General features: G+C 36.6%; 1 protein-coding gene across 1 annotated transcript in view; it reads right to left on the bottom strand.

The window, feature by feature from the left end:
* Positions 1-20,317, bottom strand: part of MALRD1 (MAM and LDL receptor class A domain containing 1) — a 268,564-nt gene that overhangs the window by 72,231 nt on the left and 176,016 nt on the right. Inside the window, exons 29-32 of the mRNA XM_009887147.1 lie at positions 16,474-16,602; positions 10,819-10,980; positions 5,201-5,358; positions 22-223 (exon numbers count right to left, since the gene is read on the bottom strand). Coding sequence (XP_009885449.1) covers positions 22-223; positions 5,201-5,358; positions 10,819-10,980; positions 16,474-16,602 — 651 coding nt within the window. The remainder of the gene's footprint in view (positions 1-21; positions 224-5,200; positions 5,359-10,818; positions 10,981-16,473; positions 16,603-20,317) is intronic.

The raw sequence follows: 20,317 nt of genomic DNA, 5'->3' as shown, positions 1-20,317 counted from the left end.
TGTATCTGTGTAATAACATACCTCCATCAATGCATTCTGGGGTGAAAGAAATATCATCAAGAGCAAATTCTGTGGGTTCACTCTGCCCCACTTCAGCTTCGAAGGCAACTCTGAAAGGACTGTTACTGGAGAGGACTACATTTGCATACATCCATTTTTTTTCTTCATGTTTACTGGAAGACCACATAAGAATATCCATTCCGTGTTCTCCAGCTGTGTATACCTGTTGACAATGAAATCCAAGAGCTGCAACTGAGTCAGCTTTAAGCGATGGAGAAGTGCAGCTAGCTAGAGTAGCATAGCCCAAGCCCAGTAGTGCAGCTACCTGCTTGGGTAGTACTGTCTCTCTTAGATATGATTCAAACCCACATCTCATTGGTGATGACAAAATGTTACCGAATACTTTTGTTGGTGTTAGTTCAGCTGCAAATATAAATCTACTATAGAAATAAAATCAAATCAAATAAAAAGAACTGCTAATGTGATCACTAATAGGAAAACCTACAGTCTCAGCTTGACATATAGTAGCTAACGAGTAAAGAGCTAACCCTGAATTCATCTAAACATTGAAGAAAACACTGAAAAGGATCTTGAGCTATCCTTTCATCTTGAGAAGATGACCTCTAGAGACTCCAACACCTCCCTAGGCAGCATCCTATGAATTGTGTACAAGCTAGCCTGGTAGTAGAAGAAAAAATAACACGTGAAAGAGGAAAAAGCTAACAGGTGAATTCCTTTTACATGGCATGTAAGGAAAAAAACCCCAACCCTAAACCTGTAGTGAAGTCCCGTTGAACAAGTCTGTATCTACCTGTCTGGGGAGATTGTGTTCCAGCTAACACCGACCTTGTTGTGGGCTAAATCCCATCCTTTTAGTTTAAAAGTTACAAGCCTGTATTGTACTAACTAGTCAGTCTATCTGTCTATTCCTCATTCTGTGCTGACACCATTTCTAGATTGTACACACAATCTAAACCACAAAGAATAGGAACCACAGAAATAGAGCTATCATTTCATTCACTGCAGAGTGAAAAGCTCAGGAGTGAAGATGTCCAATGCATGCTTCACAGAGATTTTAAGAAGAATATAACAAGATAATCTGCATGAGACCAATGCGTGAGTGAATCTTTTATACTTGCTTCTTGGTCTTTCTCCAAGGTGCCTTTGCAAGCTGGTTCATTTGTAGTCCATATGTGAACAGCATTCTTTAGCAAATCCCATTTCCCTGCCTTAAAATCACGACTCAGTTCTAATTCTCCACAGCATGTCCTGTGTGTTAGAAACTCCTGCATTCTTTTTTCAACTTTTGCTTCATTTTGCGGATGAGGAAAGTGCATGTACTTTTGAAGGTCACAAAATAGAAACTGCCGTTTTCTACTTAGTCATCAGCAGTTACAACTCATGTGGCTCTCTCGTGCCCTCATGCTGACTTTTCAAGATAATGTATTATCTTCCTGATCTTGGCTGACTAGCAGTTGGCATGCTGGAAGGCGCTATGTTCCATCTGGAGGGTTAATTAACTGACTAATAACCAAGAAGCCAATGCAGATCTGAAGGGTGCATAATAAGAATTGTATTCTCCCATAATTCCCAACATCGAGTCTTTCATCATCAGCTAAAGGAGCAGGAAAATCTTGTCAAAGACAACCTGTATTTTCACCTCTCTAGGCACCAGAGATTTGTGTCAGCTGAGGAAACTTCCCGCTGACTCCAGTGAATAACGATACTATGTTTTCTGCTCCACATCCTTAAGATCATGCCTTTGAACTCACGTTCCTTGGCAGTCATCATTGCACATCTTCCTTGGACTGAAGCAACACCAGAGACAGACTGAAATTGTATCTCTAAAGCCCACAAATCAGATTAGCAAACTTGTGTCACAATTTACTGTCACAATATAGAAGCACTTTAGAAAGTTTTGTACCTGTTTTCTACCTGTTTGATACCAAAATTTATTATACCTCAGTTCAGTTAGTAACAGAAAATACCAAAGCAGAAAACTGATATATTAGAATTATACTATCATATCAGGAATTAATTTTGGTTTTAATTCTCAATTGTATGACAAACTCCTGAACTAAACAGAGAGAGACAGAATGTTGAAGCTTAATGAAAGCTGAATGTTTTCTGTCTTTCTCACAGATGACCAATACAATCACCACTGGAACAAAGCAGATGTGGAAATAACCACAATTTCATGCTGAAACTTCTCTCCTGCTTCATTAAATGCAACTAAATAGTCATAAACATGTAAAGAGAAATGCATTTTCAAAATTTACATTTACAGCACATTGCAGTAAAAATTGTTTCTATTAAGAGCTATTCTTGTTCAGAGCATACTAATTGATATATTAGACCAGTCATGTATTTAGTGCTGAATAACTCACCTCTCAAAAGCTGTTACCATATACTCCTAAATAAAGCTTAGTGGTTTTCTACTTAGTCATTATGAAGCAACCTTTTTCTCCTGTTGGTTAATAGTTGACTGATGTCCTGCAGCATTAGTATTCAGAGCTCTTTTAAATAGCATCCATTCTATGTTAACACAAGAGTTGCTGTAAACATTGTGTCCTTTTTAAAGATAATAATAATAGCCTATGCTTTTAGTTTCCCTATGAACAAATTACAGAGTTTACGACAATAGAATTCTGCAATTGAAATGTGCATTGTGAATACAGAAGAGGAGCACTTTTTTGTGTAGTTCTACCACATCTACTTCCTATAGCAAGACATTCTTCATTTTTATCTTTCTGTTTTACAGATTCCCTGTGCGTCATTTTAAACACACATCTCAGTATGTTCTATCTCTGCAGTCCTTTTTTTTTTTTTTTTTTTAATTCAGACTTGACCAGAAAGCTGCATTTCACATAAAAGCTATAACATCAGCTTTTGTACTGACGTTATTATACTCTAACACATTATTCAGACTTCCCATTACAATTTGACTTCTTTCACCTCTAGTGTAACCTGACCAAAAATCTTACTGAGCTGTTGCTTTTGAAGCTTTGGGCTGTTGATGTTGTTGGTTTTCTTATTTGTTCCTTTAGGCTTTTTTTCACTTTATATACTTGATTTAATAACAGCAACAGTTGATGCTGAAATAGATTATTAGTTTGACAGAAAAAAGCAAAACGTTCCATAAGGATAAATTGAATCTGTGATAGGATGATAATTCCGTGCTGAGTACTTCAGTCTGTTATGAATATTGTTATATGTTTCTACATAAAAAGTACATGTTGCAAAGCTGTAAACAGGGAACCTTATTTGTATGTGGGAGTAAGACATTTCTTTATGGATCTCTTTATGAAAATGAAGGTAATGAGAGCTAATTAAAATAGTTGTTTGAAATGCAAAAAAAAAAAAAAAGCAGGTTCTGTTTGGCTGTCTGCCTACTAACTCGCACATAGGCCACACACATCTACTTATTCGCTAATTCTAAGTGTTCTGTGATGCTTGAAAAACTTCAGAAGCTCCTTCAAAAAAATCTTGTTTACACTCTCGCATGCTGTAATGTCCAGGATACTTGAATTTAAACAAATAGATAATCATAGATAATCTCACAATATTTCAGTTACTAACAGATCCAAAAAGCAGTTGCTGTTTGCTTTTTACTTCAGTTTAATCTGGAACTGTTCTCAACCTTTACCTACTGGTTTGTTTTCTTAATCTAATGTGCAAAGTTTGTGTATGTGGAAGGATAAATAATGTAAACTGGAAAGAATGGACTTGAAGATATGGCAGAGTATTTTAAAAGCTATATTCAGATAATAAAATTACAAGCTTGCAGATACTTCTTAAAAATTAATCTTGAATAACTGAAGTATCTTTGGGAAGAATACATTGTGAGCATTTTTATTCACTGAATAAAGAAATGTTAAAAATAGAACAACTTAATTTGAAACTCATTTAAAATCAGTTTGAGAAGCAGAAGTATTTGCTGCTTGTCCTAATTTCATGTAGTAAAGCTTTTTTCTTTGTTATTATTAAGTTTATAGCAATACTCAGAGTCTCCATGAACCAGGTGTTAGAGATAAAACTGAGGTGCAAATCCCATCCCGAAAAGATTTACTTAAAAAAAAAAGATAGATAAAAGGTGGAATGAAAGGTAACATTATTCTTTGGCTGGTTATAAGGAGAAACCTTGTCATGCTGGACAGTCGAGCAGTGGCAGAGGTTGCCCAGAGAAGTTGGATAGTTTCTATTTATGAAACTCCTGAGCCACCTAGTGTGATCTTGTAGCTGACCCTGCTTGGAGCAGCAGGTTGGACGAAAGACCTCCTGAGGCCCTTCCAGCCCCAACTGTGCTATAATCCCATGGAATTGTGCTATGATTGTCCTTTACAGTGGAGAACCACACCAAAGACGAACAGAGTAAGTATGAAAACAGTAGTCCAAACTTCCTGACTTAATTCCAGGTCCAAGACCTCAAAAATAATGTTGCTCACTTTTAACACAGGCTGATTTAGTTCAGAAGTTTGCTAGCATATGCAAATTTTTTTATTGTGTCACACAGTAAAACTGACATAATCTGTATTTTCAAAATTTAACAAATTGCCACAGATAGGAGTCTTGCTCAAACCTCTAAAAAAGGCAGTGCGTAACATTTATTCAGTGAGCCACATGAAATAAGTTGTTTGCCAGGGGTTCACATCACCGCTTGGACTTTTACCGGGGTACTTAGCAACTAAAAGTAAGCTCATTAAGGATGCTTGGGGAACAGGAAGAAGACATTTTCATGAAAGCTTGAGCTATAATTGTTCATAAAGTTAAATGCTTTTTTTCCAGTTACTTTAATTAAACACCTTCCATACATGGTGACATTAATATGTTTAAAACTTTTCTTTTAAAGTACATCTTGTTTTTGTCCTAAACATTGGAAACTGCCTTTGTTTTATATTAAAGAGTGAATTGTGCATAGGAGTGTGCTGATGTTTGGTAGGTTTAAGTATGGTAGTCTAAAAAGCAATATGCATTCTTACATATGTAGCAAAAGGACTTCAAGTGGAATTAAAACTAAAACGGAATTGTCACTTGGTCTTGTCAGCAAAAGTTTTGTATATAGGTGTAACTGCAGTGAAGTTGTGATGCAGTACTGCTAATATTAACTCTGAGATTTTGCTCATTCTAGACACAGAAATGCAAATACTACTAAAGCAAATATTACTAAGTCATGATGTAGTAGAAGAGCTTTTTATCTTACCTTTAAGACTCCTGTTTGCCTGGAAGCAAACATCCAGAACCAGAACCGAACACTACAGGCTCCGAGGCTAGCTGGGAAGAGTTTGGTAGTAATTATCCTCGCTCTGTTTCCTTCCTTCTGGGCAGATGAGTTTACATACAAAAACCGCTGTCCTTTACCTTAAAAAGAAGATAAAAGACTTTTATAGTTTTTTGATACTACTTGATGCTTCAGAGCATTTTTACACACAGAAGTACTGATATCTTTTACAACGTACATGTATACACTACCTTGGCTGTACAGGTAGTGTACAGCCATGTTAATACTTTGTGTATTTCTGGTTTTTACATACAGTGTTAATATAACCTTCCTCAGAGCTCACCTTGTTTTTATTATCTTTGTATAAGTACTTGATTTGTATTTGAATAACAAATATAAAACATGTTGCAAACATAAATGCTCACAGATTCTAAGGGTCAGTTTGAACGTTGACATTGCAGGAGTCAGGAGCACCTTTGCACCTTCGCTGATAGCTCTTACCCAGGAAAATTCTCTGTCAAGCAGCATGGCAAGCCCTGAGGCTTGTTAATGGATCAAGATATCCACATTTCCTATAGTTCAGCTGTTGCTGAAGAACCACAAGGTAGCATAAAAGAGAATTCATGATTCAGTTCCAAGCAGAAAAAGATGCTGCCCTCTTACACCTTAAAGGTACAGTCTGTACTCTGAGAAGGAGAAGAAGATCCCTCCTGGCAAAATCCTTGCTTTACTATTGTGGAAGGGACATTCCAGCTCATGAGAGGCATGAGTGTCCTTCCTGTACTGCAGAGTTAATGTAGAGCTGTGGCTTGGCATGCTTGTGTTGCTCTCCTCTGCAGGGGGCACACATACCACACCTTTGGGTCATCTGGGAAACTGATCTCAAGGACACCATGAAATACAAATATAAACCAGAAAGACTGTGTATGTGCATACATACCTTCAGTCCCTGTCTGTAAACTGGGCAAAACAGTATCTTCTAAACTCTGGTATCTCTCCACTATACCACACCTCCAACTCTTGCAGAAGGCAACAAGTAGGAGCTTCTGCATATCAATTCCAAACATTACTGTCCCAAACCACCAAGCTCTTCTTTAACAGTTTTCAGAACATCAGCCAATCAGTCCTATCTGTCCCTTACTTACCTAAATGTATGAAATGATGGATCACATTGGTAAGGTACATATAACAGAATTAGCAAGGCTGCTTACTGAGCTTTACTAATCTAGGAGTGTAGTTGCATATGCTCTGCATTGTAAAGTTTCTCAAATCTCATTCTGCATTAAAGAAAAATAATTCAAGGATGCAGATTTGTGAAGACTAATGGATATGATGCATGTGTAGGATGTAACTTTTAAAAGGTACAATTGTAAAGAGCAGCAATTGTGATGGTCTTGAGGTAGATGCAGAGAAGAAACAGTCAATTAAGTAACTGCTATTCTGGAAAGATATATTTGTTAAACAAACTGGATAGTGACAGACCCAACTTAATTTCTAAAATTTAGCTTTTTCCTATATTGACAAATTATTAAAATCGTATAAGCATCATATGCTAAGGCATGATTGCTAAATTTTCTGGCAGACTGATGAAAGCCCCCCAGCCAGCAGACTCGTTATAAGACCTAGAAGGCAAATTATTTCCTTCTCCTACAACTTTTCCATCACTAAAAAAATTTTGTGGTGCAACAATAATAAGAAGGGTTTGGTTTTTTTCCGCTGCAAGATCAATATGAGATACAATCTAGCACTTCTTATTAGTAAGGTGGCAAATAAGGATTTTAAGAAAGCAAAACCAGAAATCTTCTCACTGCTGTGTTACTTCAGAAGTCAGACCCGCTTGGACTGGGATGAAAATATCAAAAATTATATCCCACCTGAAGTGAGCTGAGGTTGTATCTACCTAAAATTGATTGCAATTTTAGGCCTTTCACATATAAAGTGAAGCTGTTTAATGGGGTTTCAAACTGCTAGCCAACAAGCCATTCTTACAGACCTGCAAATGGTCATTTGTTCCAAGTGAGAATTATTCAGTTTTGATCTCAGTCAGAGGAAAACCAGAATTTGGATTATTTGTAAATTGTATTGGCTGTCAAGGAAATGTTCTTAGTTTCTCTTGCTGTTTTTCAAGCAACCTTATTTGAGATGATGTTTTCAGGTGAGGTCATCTGGGTTTCATGTTATGCCTCAAGCTTTTTCAAAAACATGTACATTTTCTCAGGAGAGAAAAAACTATTTGAAAGATTATAATGGCATGGATATACTGTTGTCTTCATAAATAGAAGCATCCCACATAGTTGCATACTAATCAGCAAACTGGTAGACCAAGGTGCCTGGCTCCTTTGTATATGATATATGGCAAAATTATATACAATATATAGCAGAAGTTAAACAAGCTTACTTTGGCATTTGGCTGAAGTTTTTCAGGGTGAAATGTTCTGCACTTGATTAGCTACAACTCTGAATATTTAAATTGCTCATGGATGCAGTGGCAAACGGTTGAAAGTGCCCTGGTTTTAAGTAAGAAAGAATGATTTGAGTAGGAAATTTATGGAAAGGAGTATTTTTAAATTTGAGACCTGCATAAGCTACACGCTGGTCAGATTGCAGAATGTTAACCAGGTGAAACATAGTTGTTATTTACCCCTAAAAGTCTTTGTTTTCAAATCACAGGGCTTATCTTCTCCCAGAGACTGCACCAATGTAACTTTGGTTTTGTCAAAATGATGCAAAATTTTTTCAAATGAACATTTTTATCCATCTGAAATCTGTAATCAATTTAAGTTATGCTAGATGAAGTAATGTAAGACACATTTAAACCAATATGAGATTCCTCCACGCAACGTTGTGCCAATACGCTTAATATAAAGTTGGTACAATATCATAGGCTTTAATGCTATAATGGGATGTATGGTGTTTACGTTGAATTTATATGCTTAGTAACTAGAGGAAATGAGTTTGGAACAAGAAGGAATTGCATTTGGGTCAGGAATGGGCTGATAGATACTTGTGGATATTACAAGTCATCAGTATCTAGGCTGCTGGCAATTCTGACAAGTGATTCCTTCTCTCTATCACTAATGTGAATATTTCTTGCCCAGTTAATTTACAAGTAAATTACAAATCTGGGTAATTTTGCAAACACATTTGCTCTAATTTTGTTTTCCTTTTCCTTTGCTTTTTATTAACTTTGTTTTTCTTACAATTGCTAGGTAATTTCACAGAAGCAAGGAAGCACCAATTAAACGAGAGAAACTGAAATAGAAAAGGACACAAAATCTCTTTAAATCCCCAAAGGCTAGTGGTGGTTTTGTCATCACACTGCATCAAAGGAAGAGCAAAAACGCAAGTCAGACTACTGATTTGCAAGGAACAGCTTGCCTGGGACAGCTGCAACAGTTTCTACCTCTACCTGTCCGTTCTGTCCCTTTCCAAGATGAATTAACTTCCACATTTACAGCCTGCAATAGCAACACAAACTAGTGTGGATGTCTGCTTCCTCTAAAATGAAAAACTGTGATTCGTGGCAGATAGGCAGTTCCCTCATGATCAGGTGAGCAGTTCCTGCAGCAGGTGCAGAATCTTCTAAAGGAAAAGGGAAGATAAATGAGTAGGACAGAAATGGTTACAGCCACATGCTGATAAGGTGTCTCTGCTGATTTTGGAATTGTAAAACACCAAAAAAAGAGTCAAAACCTGGAGATCATGCTGCTTACAAATTCAAGTGGAAAACAGTAGAGACTGTGATACTTCTACATTGAATACTAACTATTCTTTGCTGATCAGCTGGGAATTAAAATAGGGTTTCTAAACTTTAAAGCTTCTGGAAAGTAAAGCTAAGCAATTCTCAGAGACTGGTACCTTGTGATAGAAATTAATATTCCATGCAGATTTATTATATTGTATATTCTATGGAATATATTATATGACTCTATATTTATATAATATAATATATAACTATAGCTTGCTGTTTACATAACACAGATAACCTTAAATGCCCATCAATAAATTTCATTCTAACAATCGATAAGCATTCTGGTAGTAGTCTGACAGCAACATCTTGTAGGGACATCTAGGCAAACACTTCTATACTAACATTTCTGGCAAGCCAATGTCAGGGAGTTAAGTTAAACCAAGACCTTAGGCAGGAACCTTAATCATGTGCATCCACACACACTACTCCTCAGCCATTCTTTAAGGACTAGTGTATGATTGTATGATTTTCTAGAATTCATTAGGATGGTGTCACACTCCAGGAAATGTAGATTATTCAAAATGTTGACAAGGAGTACTACTGTAGCCAGTTACACTTTCAGAGAATTCAACTTTTAAAGTCAGACTGTTTGTATAGCAGAAATTTGTCGTTCACACTGCAGTTGCATTTACAGAAACTGTGAGTATTGGGACTTGACACAGGAGGTTTCATACAGAGATTTGATTTGAATCCAGTTACTTCTGTAAGGAGCGAACAAAATACTAGTGAAAGGTAAGAAAAATGCAAAGCTGGTGACTGGGAGAGGGAAAGATATCAACAGATTAAGATGGGTTCTCAGAAAAACTAGTTCTTGAGCATGAGTTAACCAGAGGCTAGCAAGATGCCTTAATGTTGCTTTGTCCAGGTGTGAGCCGATATTGGAAACATAAAGCTGATACTTTCATGGAGCTGCCTAAAAAGACACCTGCAATGCAACAAGGTCTTCCAGAGATTAACTACAGCAGATGCTCTCAGTCAAGGTGCTGCATAACATAAAGGCTACACTGTGTGCTCAGGTGACCTAAGAGAAATGGATTGGCTGGACTATTATTTGCACCTTTGTCTATCCAAAGGTTTTCAGCCATTCAGCAATGCATGGGTTCACTGATACAGCAATTCCGAGTGAGACCTGAAGGATTCTCTTAGTGACCCATGATCACTGTCAAATATATCCTTTTTTATTGTATTAAAATTTTCATTAAAATGAAAACTTAAAAGTTTTCAAATAGACCCTTAATTAATAATATAATTTCAGACTTGGAGACAGTTACTGCATTTGTACAGGCATGCTGTGCTGTTTTAGAAAGAGGGCTGTTGTGTCCCAGATGAGATGATTAATTAGTATCTTCACATTATATTTAGCAGCTCATTGTCTAGGAAATTACTAAACAAATGCATCAAGCTGAAGTGGAGTATAAAGAATGATATAATCAGGACCGCTCTGAAAAGAGCAATCTATAAAATTACAGTGCTGCTGAAGCAATGATTAAATAGGTTGGTAATAGGCTACTATGCCAGGCTGTTTGGTTTTATATTCAGACACAGCTAGAAGTTACCAGAGAGTATAGATTAGAAGACCTCGTATGTTAAAACATTTAATACATTTTTGTACAGCTTTTTTGTGATACGTATCCTATATTGTAATTTTAACATGAAAGGGAAAATTTTAAATGCTTGTTGGAACTGCTTTGTGAACTGTGCTAATTGCTGACTATGATTTGTCTGAATATACAGTAAGATCAACCAAGATTTGCTGTTATCTTGGCACTAATCTACAGGATTTTTATTTTTTTTCTAATGCAGTGAATATTTCATTTTCCCAAAAGTGATGTAGGACACATGCCAATACCTGGTGTGTGGTCAGTATCAGGACCCATTTGCGCAGTGACAGCACTGTTGCTAATATCCCAGTCAAACTCATCACTAGGGTCTTGTGTTAATCCGCATACAGTGGTCCATTCTTGATCTTGTGTTTCAAAGTTACAGCTTCCAGGAATACTTGTGTAGTAACCTGAAAATATAGCAAGAAGTAAATTAACATCCCAGCTTTGATATGTAAAAGGCTATAATGAACATACTGTACCTGGTAATGGAAAGGATTCTGTTTGGCTGATGCTATGATTGCTTGTGTTACATGTACTGACATAAATAATATATGGCATAGTAAGGAAAAAAAAAAATAAAATCACCCTTCGCTTCCTGAGCAAGTATAAACAGCCTTAAATGTTACTACAGATATATGCCCATGTAAGTCTTGAGGAAAAAATGGTGGCTTCACCAATTTTAGTTATTATTCAAGGTGAATGGACAGAATGATTCCCAGACAATTAGCTAGCAAAACTGGACTCCACTTCCACAGTGGTGTTTTTCTTGAACATATGTTGTCTCATCCTTGGGAGCGTTATGCATGAAGGCAGTTTTATGATGAGAGAGAAATTCTAGTGTGTAGTACACCGACTGAATTATGGAGATCTTCATCAAACTTCCCATTTCTAGATCTGCCTCTGATGTTTCAGGTGACTTTGGAAAAGCAATTAATCAACAAAATTATTCAAATGCTGTGGTAGAGATGAATCAAATACCATCACGAACTCTTCTTTGGCGTTTAAAGGTCTTTTCCTTAGCTATAAAGCAAAGGCAGCTACATGGCTGCCGAGTGAGAGTGAGGACTGCCCTCTGAGAGGATTCCGGGAAAAGCTTCCAAACTATTAAACATGACAGTCAGTCGTGCATTTTAGAAACAGGTTTGACTGTGACTAATTCAGAACTTAAAATGGATTTGAGGATCTAGAGTGTGTTTCTTGATCTAGAAGCATTCTGCAACGTTAAAATACAATTATGTATGTATCATTGTCTAGGTATAAAAGATACAGATAAAAAGAATAGATTTAATAACTTTTTAGTAATGTTTAGGTTTTTTTCCTATTTGCTACTTTTATACTACGAGAACAAGTAATGCCATTCTTTGTAAAAATAACTCATAATTATCATAAACTTGTTTTGTATGACCAAGATCTGCTCACAATGACTGTAACACCAGACTTGCTTTTCTGTAAAAATGTGTCACCTTAGTGACAAAGGACAAATATAGGACAGTATAGGACAGTATAGGACAAATATCTTAAGAGAAGAATTCTTTTGATCTAATGAATAGCATATATCCCACTGAATGCTAGAAAGATCTGTACTGTTCTGCAATGTACTGTACTGTACCCGCCTGGACGCTGTCCTGTGCAATATGCTGTAGGTGACCCTGCTCTGGCAGGGGGGTTGGACTAGATGATCTCCAGAGGTCCCTTCCAACCCTGACCATTCTGTGATTCTGTGATGCTGTTACTGTACTGTGAGGGACTGAAGCATGTGTCATGAGGAGAGGGTGAGAGAGCTGGGACTGTTCAGCCTGGGGAAGAAAAGGTTCAGTGGGATTTAGTCAATGTGTATAAATACTTGCTGGGTAGGTGTAAAGAAGCAAAGCCAGAATCTTCTCAGTGGTGCCCAGTGTCAGGACAAGAGGCAGTAGGCACAGATACAGGAAGCATTTAAGGTTAAGAAAAAACTTTTTTTTTTTTTTTACTGTCAGGTTAGTTGAAGACTGGCACAGGTTGCCCAGAGAGGTTGTGGAGTCTCCATTCTCAGAGGTATTCAAAACCTGCCTGGCACAGCCCTGGGCAACCTATCGCAGTATACCTTGTTTTGAGCATAAGGTTGGGCTAGACAGTCTCCAGAGGTGCCTTCCCACCTCGACTGTTCTGTGCTTGTGTTAGTGCTATTCACAGCATGGCCTTCAGGAATCATAAAAGGAATACACAAATGTCCTGAGCATCCACATTGATGCTGCATTAGAAGCATGATGTATGCCTCATGAAGCCTATCTCTGACACCAAACACCTTCATGTGCAGGTAGGGCAAAGAAGGTACCCATTAATTGAAACAGCATGTACAATTTTCTTGTACAGTTCTAACAAGATCAAAGTCCAAATGCATTTGGAATTTATACTATTAATAATAGATTACCTGACTTCAGGAATTTTATCCTAACATCTTAACAGTGCTTTCAGAAGGCAATTCTTAATAAATACTTATGAACACTATTTACAAACTTGATGGAGTCACCCAACACATCTGCACCTGCTGGGTACTTTTTATTTTATGGGTAAACAGAGCCTATTTAGAAGCCATAAGAAGAGGATTGTTCCATTTCTCTGAAAAAAATGCTTTTATTTCAATAATTTAAGCTCTCTTCTAGCTGGTTCATCAACACTGAGGTTTGCTATTAATCAAATCTGGGTGTATAATTGGCTGCAATTTATGAAAGTTGAAACTGCTTTCATGTGTGCTTTTTTCACCTCAGTACTTCCAGCGCATTACTGAAAGAGAATGAAAATTTTGCAAGATTGCCTGACTGGATTGAATGAAGCATAGAGTAAGTAATTTCAGTGAGTTTATTTAAAATAAATAAATAAATAAATCCACCAGCCTATGTGGATACAATTAATTTCATCCAGATTCTGTTGTAAATCCTGCACAGAGGGATTGCTGCTGAGTAGATTACGGTCCATTTACTTCTTTCGAGTTACATTGGTATGAAACCATAGTAGGACGTGAAATGAGCTTAGACTGTGAGCTTAGAGAAAAGAAGAAAAATTGCAGAAAAACGTGGCCATAACCACTTGTGATGGGGCAGGTTAGACTGCGAAGGGCTTTCTCTGTACCTGTTCTGCTCTCTTTTCTGATTAAGCAGCTCCTGTTTCCTTTTCGTTAAAAAATGAGGTTTCCATATCTAAAAGGTATTATGTGCCCATTAATGTTTATTCGCATCTACAAGATATACGCTCAGGAAAAAGGTGTGTTTACCCAAATGTAAGGTCTCATTTGTTGGAACTAAGATGTAGCAGATAGGGAAATATTATACCTGAGGCTTATCTGGGTATTCTGTATGCCAGATTACAGTATCTATCCTCTATTCTTAACTTCTTATACTGTCAGTTCTGCAGCAAGACTGATGAAAATATTTTGATGTAACTATCGCCTTGCCACCTACAACAAAAGGATATTTCACTCTATTTATTTAAAGTGAATATCAGTATTTTTTTTTTCTTCCCTTGGAAAAGCTTTTCTGCAGTACAGCAAAGTCTGTGTTGCTTTAATGTGATTCAAGATCATTTGTGGCCTGAAATGTTTCCATCTATTATCTGACTAAGAAAAGAGAGTTGATGTTATTACAGTCCTTCCAGACAACACAGACACACCCCTCCAATGAAGCTACTATATCCTGTAACAATATTTACAGAATAAATCAAGTGCCTCAATAGTTTTCTGAATATCTTTACAGAGCAGTTTACATTGGACTGCAATTCAGACTTACTGTGTCTCTCTTAGGTCTGTAAAATGTTACAAGGGTGAGTTTACAGAGTATTTTGTTGCACTTACTTTGTCTAACTCCAGAAAAAATAAAAATATTACATACAAGAAATATAGATTACCTGTTTAAAATCTACCTTTCTTGGAATCTACTTGAAAAAAGCTAGTCTTTTACAGTTATCCTTCAACATAGGTTCATTTCCATGAATACGACTCACAAAATTCACTGGAACGTGAAGCACTGGAGGAGGCAGAAGCCAGAAACAGAGACACCAGCTTCAGTGTTTGTAGTTCAGAGCTGTTATTTACTTTTATGAAAACAATAAAGAGGGACAAACTCAAAGTTAAGTGTCCTATAGTGACATCTTTGCATGTATTCCAAGGTGTAAGTCTGCTATTTGGCTAAAACAATACAATCCCCTGTGCTCGGCACTGGTGAGGCCCCACCTCGAGTACTGTGTTCAGTTTTGAGCCCCTCACTACAAGAAGGACATTGAGGTGTTGGAGCATGTCCAGAGAAGGGCTACAAAGCTGGTGAGAGGTCTGGAGAACAAGCCTTATGAGGAACAACTGAGGGAACTGGGGTTGTTTAGCCTGGAGAAGAGGAGGCTGAGGGGAGACCTTATCACCCTCTACAACTACCTGAGAGGAGATTGTAGAGAGGTGGGGGCTGACCTCTTCTCCCTGGTGAAAAGTGATAGGACGAGAGGAAATGGGTTCAAGTTATGTCAGGGGAGGTTTAGATTGGATATTAGGAAACATTTTTTCACTGAAAGGGTTATTAAACATTGGAACAGGCTGCCCAGGGAGGTGGTGGATTCGCCATCCCTGGAGGTGTTTAAAAAAAGGATAGATGTGGTACTTAGGGACATGGTTTAGAAGTGGTTTTGTCAGGTTAGGTTAATGGTTGGACTCGATGATCTTAAAGGTCCCTTCCACCCTGAGCAACTCTATGATTCTATTCTGTGATTCTATGAATTTACATCACCCAATACAAGTTCATTATTTTTGTAACCCTTTCCAGTCAAAGCATTTAGCAACCCCGTACAAAAGAAAATGCCTTTGACTTTCAGGGGATCATGAAGTGTTGGTTGATTTCAATGGAGTACTTGGACTTCAACACAATGTGAGCATTGAATAGATGCCGGTAATGCATTTTCTTTCTCTATCTACCAAGGCTACTTTTGATCATATCTGCATTATGGCAGAATTTCGCCCTCCAGCTCAAAGATTAAGAGTTAGACTGATTTTTCAACTCTCTAGAAGGATGGCTTAAGCTTCCTAGTCCAAAAGTCTGGTCTGGACAATGACTGCAAATAAACAAAGACATGGAGCAGGAACAAAGGCACAATGTTTTTCTGCTTAGGAGTTTCAAGTCTGAATTGGAAAGCCTGTTAACTTGATCCAGATTTTCAAAATTGAGCTGTGTCCTTCCATCTCAAACAGCATTACCGAAGAATACCTATGGACAAACTTTTTCTCATTATTCACTCAGACTGCAAAAATATAAACAGACTGGATTTTGTCTGTAATAGAGTAATAGCAAGGAAATATTTCCATAGCTCTGCAGTAGCAGCAAGAATGAAGAACAATGAAGATGTAGTAGTGACACAACTCAGATCACATCACAAACACAGGATTAATTTGACAGGAAAAACAGGCTTGTTTTTAAGTAATCACTTTTTATAGCGGAATCCCACCTAAATGTTATTGTGCATTAATTTGCTTACTTATCTTTTTCATTCAACTTTGATAGCTCCACATGCTTTCAACTTAATAAATGAGTTTACATTTCTTCTCAGAGTTAATTTGTATTGTAACCCATGGATTTTATTCCTTAAATTTGCCTTTAGTCCTTAATCTGTTTTTTGGTTTTGTTTTTGTTTTTGTTTTGTTTTTTTTTAATGTTTACTGTTTGGATTGAGTAAGGTACATTTTTGCAACTAAATCACAATTAAATATGTCTTGCAGCAAATGTCTCTGAGGGTCTGAAAATGTCACAGCTTCCTTGTTGGGGGAGCGGGCAACCTGCTTGTAATTATCTTCTGAGAAGCTGCGTGAATTCACTCACCTAAGCTATGCTACAGAATTTAAAGTTATAATTTTAACTGGAGATTACATTAATGCACAAAGAGATACTTACTGCAGTCAGCTTCATCTGATAGGTCTTCACAGTCTGGTTTATAGTCGCAGACAAACTGAGACTCTATGCAATTCCCATTTCCACACACAAAATCGGTGAGGGCAGGGCATTCCCTTGGATTCTCTCCAACTGGAACCAACAGGACATTTAAATCAATATTGTAATTGAATCAAAGGATGTTCTTTTTTATTTCTTTAGTCATTATACACTATGACTTCAGTGATTTACTGCTTCCAACACATGTTATTTGGTCTCACTCTTTTAATGGTGCATTACGCGTGTCTTAGACTGGCCTTGTCCAAAGCTTCCAGGGTAGAATGTTTTGCCTGGAAGAAAATTCAGTTCAGCATCAGCACAACTGTTTCCCCAGTGTATTGTGCATATTCTATAAAAAAGAGATCTGTGAGCTGTTGAAAAGTACACAGGCTAAAGGCTGTATTCGGCTTATAATTGCAGGATATCATTTGGAAAATAAGAACATTTTAAACTGAGAAAAATCACTGTTATACAACATTTATGTAATGCATAAAATTTTAGAGCCTTTATAAGACATTTATATTTTTGAAGAGTTTAGAGAAACTTCTGCTCTGAGTGTGTCAACTGGCCAGAAATTCCTCTTATGGTATTTAATATGAGGATCTGTCTTACAACACCAATGTTTTATCATCTCTGAAAGTGAGTGAAAATCGTGTCATAGAATGAGAACAAGTTAGTAACTTGCACATAAAGTGCTAGGGTCAAAGCCAGAGAGTGCTGAGATTCAGCTATCTCTGAACTGTCAGACTATAAAGCAGGTTACATAAATTATTTTTGAGTTCAGTGCACTGGGTGCATAATTTCAATTAGCACTAATTGAAACAGTTCTGATAATTCCAAATGCAACATTTAAGACACACTCTTATTAACATACCAGCTTTGGCATAGCATCGTCGAACTAAATATTCTGAACTCTATTCAGAATTGTGGTGTTAAAAATCAAGTTTCCAGAGTACACACTCATTCTGACCAAAACTCTTACACCAGCTAAAAACTAAATCAAAAAAAGAAATACAGTGGATTTTAACCATAAAATACAACTCCAATATCAACAACCCCAACAACCAAACAGAGGTTCACACAGAAGCTGCAAAGTAGAAGTTTCATTTTAACCAGACGCTCTTTAAATATAATATAAAAACTCTGTTTAGAAAAATGTATTGAAGAACATACTGGAAAATATGTTCTCACTTCTGAAGGGTGAACTGCAATTTAACAAAAAATGCATGTTAGAAACCACTTTGAACAAAGTAAAAGAGAGGACATCCAAAATATTACCTTGCTCATTTCAAATTTAGCCATCAAAATTATAGGGTTGCCAAAATCTGAGTTTGAGTCTATCAGTATTGAATTTGGAGATGGATGTTTCCAAGTATGGTATTCAATTCCCCCTCTAGGGAGCTGCTGTATAAAGCAAAACAATGTCTCCTAATGAACAGCTTAAGATATGTTTAAAGCTGACATTTTAGATAAAATGAGGAATGTTCATTATGTCTTATTTCATTGCATTTTTTGGTTGTGTTGGACTACATGTAAAGATACATAGCTTTTTGACTGATAATATTCATCAGTTGTACTCTGATTACCAGTAAGTAGAAAGATATTGGATGATGGTTGATTACATATGGCATGTAATATTATATGTTTTTTCCAATAGTCTCACAACATTCCATGAAAATCCAAACGTACAAAAAAAACTATTCTAAGCAGACAAACAATGAGAAAATATGGCAAATTTCTTTCTCGCCTTTTTCTCCTAACAGCTCAAGAACCCTATAAAGAAAAAAAAATAACATACTGTTGAATTCACTCCAAACAAAATAGGACAAAAATTATAATTAAAAAGAAAAATAAAATTACCAGTAATAAAATATAAAATTACCAGTAATAAAATTACCAGTTTCTGTGTTACTCTGAATGTCAGAGGAGGAAAACAGTGAAATACACAAATATGGATTTGTCATACAGTGGGAATGAGAGGGATTACAGGCAGCTGAAATGTTTTTGATAAGTAGTAAGCTTATTTCTGAATATAATATAAAAAGTTTGAAGACAGCTAAGACATCCGAAAGCAAAAGAAGGTATTTCGTTTTAAGAAAGTGGTTGACCAGAAAGAAACTTGCACTTAATGAAGAAGCTATAAATGATCTTTTTTGACATCACCTTCTTCCAAACCTTTGGTTTAGCCACTAAACTGAACAATCCATTGTTTGCTCAGTTCTACACATAATCGTACAGTATCACAGAAACTCCTAGATTGGAAAAGACCTGTAAGATCATCTAGTCCAATCATTAACCTAACATTATCCATACAGATATGGAGTGTTGGTCTACAGGTGTAGGATAAATTACAAAGGAAAGGCATGGAGCTATAAAAATTGGGGGAAGTGTGTGTTTAGGTTTTTTTTAATGAGAACAGAGGCTCCAACAATATATATTAATTTCCAGCAGTCTTGCACATTTCTGAGGCAAGTTACTTTTCATTATGTTTTGCTCTCTCTTTTCCCACAGTTACTCAGTCCATAAACTTGTGGGGTTTGAAGACTATATGGATATGCTGCAAGTCAAAAGACCACAATCCATTCCTTTCCCACAAAAAGAGAATATAGATAACAAAAAACCACCCCAGAATGGAACAAAATAGTATAGAATATAAAATACAAAATCACAAAGAAACACTTCATAGCTTATGATAACAACCGAGATTTAGTTCAGAATAGAAATAACTAGATTAACAAGAATCGGTGGAGCAATTAAACCATCGATTTTCTCGTAGATCAAAGTTTACAGGCCACAGCACATATCCTTGTAAACCACCTTTTTTCCCTTACATTAAATACTTGGGGATTAGACTCTCATAAATAAAAAAAAAATTAAAACAATTATTATGGCATAGCAAAATGCTAATGGTTTATCGTACCCATTTATTTGGTTTCCCTTTGGAACCATAGCATTTCCTGAAAACCAAGACACCGCAAGAAACTAGCATAGGACATATTTTAGGTGAAGTAGTAACTACTGACTACACGTTATGCAAATCCCAATGCCAAAAGAATTGGCAGCATTTGAAAAAGAAAAAGCACACACAGGATATGACTTTTCCAATTAAGTACAATTTAGATTGATGCAGCAAAGAGCCATGTAATCTTCCAAGTAGTTTTCAAGAGACCAATAGAACTGGCTAGGCTTCTGGATCACTAAACCCGACAAAAGAAGCATGTTAATGATGGTTGCTATAGAACTTGCATTTACATTTCACTCTCATTTCTACATATTTGGTTCTGTACAATGTAATTCTCAGAATACCAGCAAAGATAAGACCTTCCCCGGTAAGAATGCATGAGTGTGTTTGTATATACATAGCAAACATAAATAAACAATAAATAAATTATGGCTCTACCGTGGATACATCACAAGCTGTATATTTATATCCATCTCCAGTAAACGTTATCTATGGAAAACTAGCCCATATGGTACTCCCAGACTTTATAGACATGACAAGATTCATTTGGGGATAACTGATAACTACAACACTATTAACCCAGACACTTTGCTTCAGTTACCAGGAAAAGGTTGGCTATGAAAGAACTCATGAAAATGGTCATCTTTCTTTTAAGTTTGCTACTAGAGGACAGCACTGGGCCAGTGATGTTTCTCTGACTCTGTGAGTTCAAGAGCTTTCTTTTATCAATGTTTCATAAAATGAAAATATCCCTAGGATATTCATTACATCTAAAACCATGGAAAGAACCACATATGCCAAATGTCAGCTCTCTAAGCTGTAGAATCATAGAATCGTGATGTCTGG

This window comes from Charadrius vociferus, unplaced genomic scaffold, assembly GCF_000708025.1.
Source record: "Charadrius vociferus isolate BGI_N301 unplaced genomic scaffold, ASM70802v2 scaffold126, whole genome shotgun sequence".
NCBI classification, from domain to species: domain Eukaryota; kingdom Metazoa; phylum Chordata; class Aves; order Charadriiformes; family Charadriidae; genus Charadrius; species Charadrius vociferus.
Note: the sequence above shows the minus strand (reverse complement) of the source record. Positions and strands in the feature narration are given on the sequence as shown.